Source organism: Callorhinchus milii, unplaced genomic scaffold, assembly GCF_018977255.1.
Source record: "Callorhinchus milii isolate IMCB2004 unplaced genomic scaffold, IMCB_Cmil_1.0 Scaffold9, whole genome shotgun sequence".
NCBI classification, from domain to species: Eukaryota; Metazoa; Chordata; class Chondrichthyes; order Chimaeriformes; family Callorhinchidae; genus Callorhinchus; species Callorhinchus milii.
The window spans coordinates 7,182,610-7,191,129 of NW_024704750.1; the positions used below are offsets into that span (position 1 = coordinate 7,182,610).

Genomic DNA, 8,520 nt, shown 5'->3' on the forward strand with positions numbered 1-8,520 from the left:
AAAACATTTGCTTGAAGGATGCCTATTTTTGCCATAATTATGACTTACCTGCTTCCAGTTTGATAATTTTAACTGCAGCCAGCTCTCCTGTCTGTAGGTTCCTTGCCTGTAATAGAAAATTGAGGGTTTTAAAAATTTTAATATTTTCCTCAGTATAGTCATTGTAGATCAGTTGCCAATATAGAAATATTTCAAACAAGATTACGTTCTACATTCCATAACTGCATTTTAGATTGTCAAATCCATTAACAGTCAAATGTGTTAATAAATAAGCAATCGTGGCTATTATGCACATTAACAGCAAACCTGCTAAGCATTGTGCAACTGAAAACTTTTGCTGCATATAACTTACAATTTCATTGGACATTCAAATGGTCCTAAGAAATTCATCTAATGAAAAAAGCTTTTCAAATTGCTATGAAGAAACCTGAATGTCTTTTCTGTTGGAACAGATACCATCACCTGCACATAAATGCCAGTAGAAATAATGGCTATTTGCTGTAGATATCCTCCTGTATATTAACATGAAAAATGTACCCATGGTGGAACTTCTTTGACTTTGAAGCCATTTGTGATAAATTATTCCAGCTGTTCCTCATGTTTGACCCTAACTTTGTGTTCTATATCAGTACAGAATGTGCACAGAGAAATCAACATATTCCCTTAATCCTTAAAGTGCAATTTTATCAGTTAATTCAGCCAAAATGTAAAATGTTACCTCATGCAATATTTTCTTGCAGCAGTTTAAAAAACTACAGAGTAGCAGAAAATATAAACTTATCTAACTTTGTTCTTACATTTTTATGCAAAATCTTTTAATAGCTTTGCTTACACAGAGACTGTGCCTCAACTAAAACTCCAAAGGCAAAAAAAGAGTAGGTGAAAGAAACTGCTCAGTTTAAACCAATCATTCTCAGTTGAAATAGTCTACTGACTACTGTATATCCACCCAGCTACATTTGAGTGCACTAAACATTTCCCAGTTTTTTTTTAACAGGTTGCAACACAACAGATGTAATAATAATAAACCTTCCATTTGATAAAGAACTATAAAGTTGAAACATTCTGAAAAGCAATTTATTGCTGTAATGAGAAGCGACTATTATAATGAATTGACTTTTTTAAAAATAATGTAAACATTGTAAAACACAACTCTTATACAGTATGTCATTATCAGGAAATGCAAAGAGTAATCGGTGCATGGTAATATTTAGGTTTTGACCTTCAACAGAAAGCTAAACTTTCTTCGAACTAATTTTGGCATGAAATCTACAGGGAGAGGGGGTGGAGGCTGTTAATAACAACAACAACAAAATTACATTTATCGAGCGCCCTTCACGTCGGGAGGACATCCCAAAGTGCTGAACAGTCAGGTGTCGGGGCCCGAACATGGGGGAGGGGTGGTGTAGGGGAGAGAAGGCAGAGAGGTGGGAGGTAGACCAAAGGCACGGTCGAAGAGGAGGGTCTTGAGACCGGCCTTGAAGGAGGCAAGGGAGGAAGCGAGGCGAAGGGACCGTGGGATGGAGTTCCAGAGTGTGGGGGCAGGGAGGCTGAAAGCCCGGCCACCGATGGTAGGGCGGGTCGGGCGGGAGACATGGAGCAGACCGGAGCCCAATGAACGGAGGGAGCGGACAGATTGATAGGGAGTTAGCAGGTCAGAGAGGTAGGAGGGGGCAAGGGCAAGGATGGCCTTAAAGGTGAGGATGAAAAAACTTATTTCTAACTCTTGAACTCGATCCTCTGGGGGATGGGGAGCCAGTGGAGTCGGGCGAGGGTGGGAGTGATGGGGTCACGGAGCCTGGTGCATGAGAGTACACGAGCCGCAGTTTTGGATGATCTGCAGCTTGTGAAGGGAAGAGTTGGGAACGCCGATGATGAGGGAGTTCCCGTAATCAAGCCTTGATTAACAGTAAGAAAACAGATCCAACATTTTTAGGCAAAACTAATTTTTTGACCAATTGATGGCCAGTGAAAAACAGATATCAAAACTTATTAATTGTAGAATATCTCTAAAACATGAGCTTCAAAACTGTGTATATATTGGACACCAGTTTTCTGGACAGATTCCTATCACTTAAAATATCCAGATCCAAAGAATCTTCTAATACTTGGCTAAGGCTCGGCAAAGTGCAAGTTAAGTTCCAAACATTTTCTAAACTCTCAGTATATAAGCCACAATATCATGCAGATATTCAGAAAAGCAAAACACAGGATTATTGATCTTTCCCAGTCGGCTGTTGTAAAAACCCTCCCGTTCAACTTAGTGCGATCAATACTGAATGTAGCAGCCAATAATATATAATAATGCTTGCATTTCATATAGCATATCATCATCTCTTTGAGACGCCTTGAAGAGCTTCACAGAATATACTGTAAATTAAATTAACTTGCCCAACATTTTGCCCAGCCGAGAATTGAACCCAGGTCTCGGGCTTGCGAGGCGAATCCTCTCACCACTGAGCTACAGGACTCCACAAGTCCAATAGTGTCTATTGTTTCGATAGATGGTTAGAAATAAGTTTCTTTAACTATTGCTGATTGTTGCCTATTCGGCTCTATTTTAATATAATTATTCTTACATTCAGAGGACAATGTGGCTACCAATATATATTCCTCACTTGTACTGTTCTGCAAGTCTAGACAAAGGACCCACAGAATACAGCTAAGAAATGGCCAAACCATTTTTCATATAAAAAAGGTATCATGATTTGGTTAGGCTGTTTCCATTATTATTATCAAAATAATAAATAATAATACAACTGAGCGGCCTTGGGTGAGAGATCTGTTTTTAAAGAAGCTTAATTGATTTCACTCCAAACTCCATTCATTGAAGACAGGACCATTCTGCAAGAAAACAATTGCTGTTCTATGCATTCTTCTCAAACAATGACACTCTTCCCTAAAGTACAATACGCCGTTAACAAAGTCCTTATTGAGTTAAACACTGCCGGACAACACATCACTGTACAAGATGTATGCTGAATTCATTAAAATACCAGGGACATAGATGGATGATCACAATACAGAGTTGTAATTGCTACTGAAAACACTTGCTGGACACACAAAGTGGAATAATAAACTTAAAACTCCACAGTAGAATTCCTCACATCTTATATATTCCATTGTATACCCTTTACAGCAGTACTGAAAAGGCAAAGGTGGTGTGTAATACAGAATGACCTAACAATAAATGTGTAGTTGGCAACCTGGAGTGATCAAAAACACCTTCCATTTTATCTGAAATCAGACCAATCCATTGAAAATTTAATGATTATGAAGTACTTTAAAAATCTACAAGTTATATGCAATTTAATGAGTTGTTCAACAGAAACACTCAATTAGGTTTTCCAAAGTTGTATACAATATTTGACACTCTTCAAATTTGAATAATCTTTCTTCTGATCGCCATGCATAAATTTATTATTGGGTCACTGTTTTAGTTTGCTTCTATATGTAGTATTAGAGTGACAGAAAACACTATTTATTAGAAACTTTGTTGTAAGTTCAATTGTGATCTCAGTCTGAGAAATATGCTTAGTTCTTAATCGGTGGCTACAATAGAGCCACAAGTATAACCTGCAGAGAAACTGAAGAACAGCTCCAACAAAACCAGGCCAGAAAATTATTGCTTTCGAAACAGTTATGTGCAATTATTTTTCCTCATTCATTCAAAGTATAAACAGGAATGCAGAAACTAGACGTGAGCTACATTGGAAACAAGTTGAGCACAAACACCAAAATGTTTGTGATCTGCAACACAGAAATTAAGGAAATAATACTAACCTAAAGCACGTAAACTGCTCCAGTAGCTAGCCTAACAGCTCACCGAATGCCATAACATGGAATACTAACTAACTACTTATCGTTGACAAATTCTGAGATGGTGTTGGAGTGCATAAAACTTCAACACCATGATTTCCAAGAAAAAGATACAATGTTTACTAACAGCCGTTTATTTTTTTACAGTATTGTATACATATGCAGTAAGATAAGGCAAGATAAGCAAAATGATGCTTACCAACAATTTACAAAGATCAGTAATTTTGCCCTGAAGAAATAAATACTAAAAGTGCATTACTAAATCTTGGCTCAAACCTTGTTCATGATTTTGCAAACCATCAGTTTACAATGTAGACTATTCATGCAGTTTGACTGGATTCCTGTAGACTTCTCTCTTAAGGTCTATCAGCTTCTATATGTAGTATTATAGAATAATACTACATTATTAGCATTAATAATGTAATTGTTTTAGTGGTCACAAATTATATATTCCCATTACCAAAATTCTACGTGAATTCACATCTTTAATTCAATTATGGTACACGCATCATGACTAGTAGAAAAAGTGTAATGTAACTCTGGAACACAAAATGACATACAGCAGTTTCCTATAAACATATTAGTAAATGTCTAAGCGGAATATAAGGAATACAGATAAAATAATTACATAGATTAACGACAAACAAGTTGCATTTTCCAGTGACATGAACTAGGTCAGAAAACATTGTGCTCATTACTGTAGTTACAATACACTAAAACAGGTGTTTATTTTGGTATGATACCAATAGTCCTTTCAAACATAATTGATGGCGAAAAAAATCTAATTATACTTTTTATCAATTATTGGTCATGATATAGGCTATTCTAAAGCAAGTAATAATATGGAATCCATTAAGACAAGTGCAGTGAAATTTTTGATGCCGCTGCACTGAGATAATAGACACTGGGTGTGGTGAAGCACACCTAAAAATTAAAAAAACAATTAACGCATATCAAGAGAGTTTTACCCAACATTTACATTTCTATTAGCCCTGAGGTATTATGAATCATAATGGTGTTCTAAATGATTTGCACGCATTTTGCTGGATGCATTTATAGCAGGTAAATATTTCAGTGGGGGTGTGGGAGGAATTATTACTGTTCTTCCACTCCACCCAAAAAGCCAAATTAGCATGAATATTCTAATTTACATGGTAAACTATCCAGTGCAAGACAGGTTGATAATAATAGCAACTTCCGAAGATGGTGATCAAGCAAAAATAACATCCAGACCTCTACAAATAGCTCTCCGAACATTTGCTGAAGGAGTGAAAGTGACAATATTTCCACTGCAAATGGTTAAGTAGTTTATGTTTCCTCTCTTAAACAACCCAGATGAGTTAGGCATCTTATCATTTACAAAAATCATTTCTGAACACTTTGTGCAATACACTTGTGTGCTAGCATAGTGTCAACAAGGCTATCTCATTTTAGTATTTATCGCAAAGGTCTAACTCTACTTCACTTTCACCTAGCATAGGTGAAAACGATTTTCAACTCATGTGACATTTGTTGGATCACAAGCTTATCACAGTGATAAAAAAACAAAATTATTCTTCCCACACTGAAACTGCATAACTACATCTCCACCCTCATTGCCCAACTGCATCTCACAGCTGTCATGGACTTCAATCCTCAGACCATTATACCAGTAAGACTGCTTTGAGCTCTTCAGTTTTCCTTGTTGAATTATGACTTTGCACAAATCTGACACAATGCAAATGAAATATGAGTCATCAGCAATTTACCGATTTGACTGACATATTTACCTCCTCCCAACTATCTGGAGTGTCCTAAACATGCTTTGCAGGTGGCAACCAATTTCTTCATCTAGGATTGGCTTTACATTTTGCAAACATTCGTTACATAAACTTAATTTTTTTTCAAAGACAAAAAAAGTCTTCAAGAAAGACTCTTGTGATATTCAAAAGGGACATGCAGGCGGTTAAAATCCAGGTATGTAAATTAAGTTTATTTTACTGATACTTAGAAATCATTAGATATACTAACAGGAGGAGCAGGAATATAAAAAAGGGGAACAATGACTATTTTCCAAATTACTCCCAAGTGATCAAAAAAATGTCAAATTGCTTACACACTTTTCTGAAACAGTAACACCGCAGTTTTTTTTGTAGTCACTTTATTATTACCGGATGAAAGCGTGACAGGTAATGCTGCCTGATGATGTGCAAGAACAGTTGGTTTAATTCTACAGAGAAAACAATCTCTGCACCAGACGTTAACGGCATCATGGAGATGAAGAATTCATGGCCTAGTACTCTGTGCTGCTCAAACCCCATGATAAGCTTTTTAGCATTACAAAAATAAGATCTGTTAACCATGGACTTTTAGAAAGAACAGTCAAGTACGTTAAGAGGCGGTGTGGCCCAGACATCTATCTCAACATTTGTTGTGGAGCATTCACCAATTACAATTAGACAGTAAGGACAAAATCAACACTACAATAATATACGGAGTTTCTTTGCTTTGCAAAATCAAGAGTAAAGGCAGGTGTTTCACACTCTGGTAACTAACCACAGTCTGTAATATGGTCCACTTTGCTTTCCTTTCCCTCTTCCCTCTAGGGAAGCACCTGGCTTTTTAATATTCCCCACCGCCCCCCCACCCCTACCATACATTTAAAAAAAAGCCAGCTGACTTCCCTCCTCCACTCCATTTCTTCCAGCCTGAACTGGAACACTAAATAATGGACTTTTCTTTAACCCACATTAAAAAAAAATTCAAGTCTCCGAGTTGAATAGCATCAAGTTATTGTAACAACCAAGTGAACTAATTTAAACCATGGAGGGGGGAGATAAACAAGAAGCTACTTTAAATTATCAGTCTGTCACGACGTTTATATCGTGCTGTAATTGATTAACGCTTGCAACGTCAATGTTAAACACTTAAAGCTGTTCTTGTGCAAGCACAGAAGCAATCTTTCAGCGTGCAAGATAATGCGAACAACTCGCCAAGTTTTTTTTTAAAAAAAAGCAGTTCAGGGATAAATAACCACACAGGTTTAATCTCTTATCATATAGGCTGTCCGCCACCGGTTCAATACTCTACTGAAATAATAATTTAAATACTGTATTTTTTCCTTCCAGTAAATGGTTTCAAGCATGTGCCAATTTGCAAATGCATGAAACCTATTGCATGTTCGTTCACATTTTATTTTTTTTTGGGTTGGGGAGCACCATTCAAAAAATATGGTGACTCTCACCGAAGAAAAACAAAAATATTCTTCAGCTGGACCGCAAGTTTGCAAAGATGGGCGTTTTTTGTTTTGTCTTTCAAAACAAAGTGTCCGAGTAACTCGCAGAAGGAGATAACCAGTGACAGAAGGGACTCACACACACATACACACTCACTCACACACACACTCAACACAACCCTTTCTCACAAAGCAAGTTTGTCCAGAGGGTGAGTGAGTGAGTGAGTGAGTGAGTGAGTGAGTGAGGGGGGGGGGGGGGGGGGGGTGAAGAGGGTGCGAGAAAGAAGTGTCAAATTAGGTTTGTAGGTTTTTAAAAAAAGAGTATCTTTTTTAAAAAAACAATAAAAATCCAATTCGACATATTAACTGAAACACACACACACACATATATATATACATATACACACACACACACATATACACACACATATATACACACATACACACACATATATATACACATACACACATATATATACACATACACACATATATATACATACACACACATACATATACACACACATATATATACACATACACACACATATATATACACATACACACATATATATACACATACATATATATGCACATACACACACATATATATACACACACACAGATATATACACATATATATATGTGTGTGTATATATATGTGCCCCCGTTACAGCCGCAGTGCTGAGCGCGGTGTCAGCCCTCGGGCTCACACACGCAGTAAGTTTGGGGAAACGTCGCGAGTTCAAGTGCCTTTTTTTGCTCCGAAACAAACAGAAGCCGCCGCCGCCGCCGCCGGTCCCGGGGGCACGAACCCCCCCCGGGGGCTCCGAGGCGCGAACCCCCACCGGACACATCAACAAAAATCATTCCCATTGACAAACAACTTTTTTTTTCAAAAAAGAAAACATTGGGGGGGAGAGAAGAGACTGAAACCCCGACCTCCCCCCCCTCCACTCCCCCCCCTCTCTCACCTTGTAGACATCTCCGTAAGTGCCGCTGCCGACCCGTTGGATCAGCTCGAAGTCCTGCTGCGGGTTCTTCCGCTGGATCTCCCCGCCGCTGGCGGTGCCGGTGCCGCGGCCCGAGGGGTTCATCCCCCCCTCTCCCCTCTCTCTCCCTCTTTCTCTCTCTCCCCCTCTCTCTCCCCGGCGCCACGGGCCTCGGTACCGCGCGCGCTGAGAGCCGAGCGAGTGTGAGTGAGTGAGTCGACCGACTGAGCGGCCTCCGGCTCCCTCCCGACTGCCCCCCTCAGCCCGTCGCCGTGTCGAGGGGAGGGCGGGAGGGAGGGGGAGGGCGGGGTTAGGAGGGGGGGGTTTAGGGGGTGGGGGGGGGGAGCGTGAGGTGAAAGTGGAGGCCGCTGTTCCCTTCTGTACCAGAGCCGTGTGACTGTCCTGTCTTTACTTCCCTCTTTCTTTTCTTTTCTTTTTTTCTCTCTCTCTCTCTCTCTCTGAGTCGAGTCGAGTCGAATCCAAATCAAATCACGG

At 39.2% G+C, this 8,520-nt stretch overlaps 1 protein-coding gene across 2 annotated transcripts in view; it reads right to left on the minus strand.

Annotated features, from left to right (window-relative positions):
- map4k5 (mitogen-activated protein kinase kinase kinase kinase 5) overlaps window positions 1-8,288 on the minus strand; it is a 40,598-nt gene extending 32,310 nt beyond the window's left edge. For both annotated transcript variants that reach the window (XM_007888203.2, XM_007888204.2), the window contains exons 1-2: window positions 8,008-8,288; window positions 49-106 (exon numbers count right to left, since the gene is read on the minus strand). In XM_007888203.2, the coding sequence (XP_007886394.1) occupies window positions 49-106; window positions 8,008-8,130 (181 nt within the window). In that variant the 5' untranslated portion in view covers window positions 8,131-8,288. The remainder of the gene's footprint in view (window positions 1-48; window positions 107-8,007) is intronic.
- Window positions 8,289-8,520: the final 232 nt, after the last annotated feature.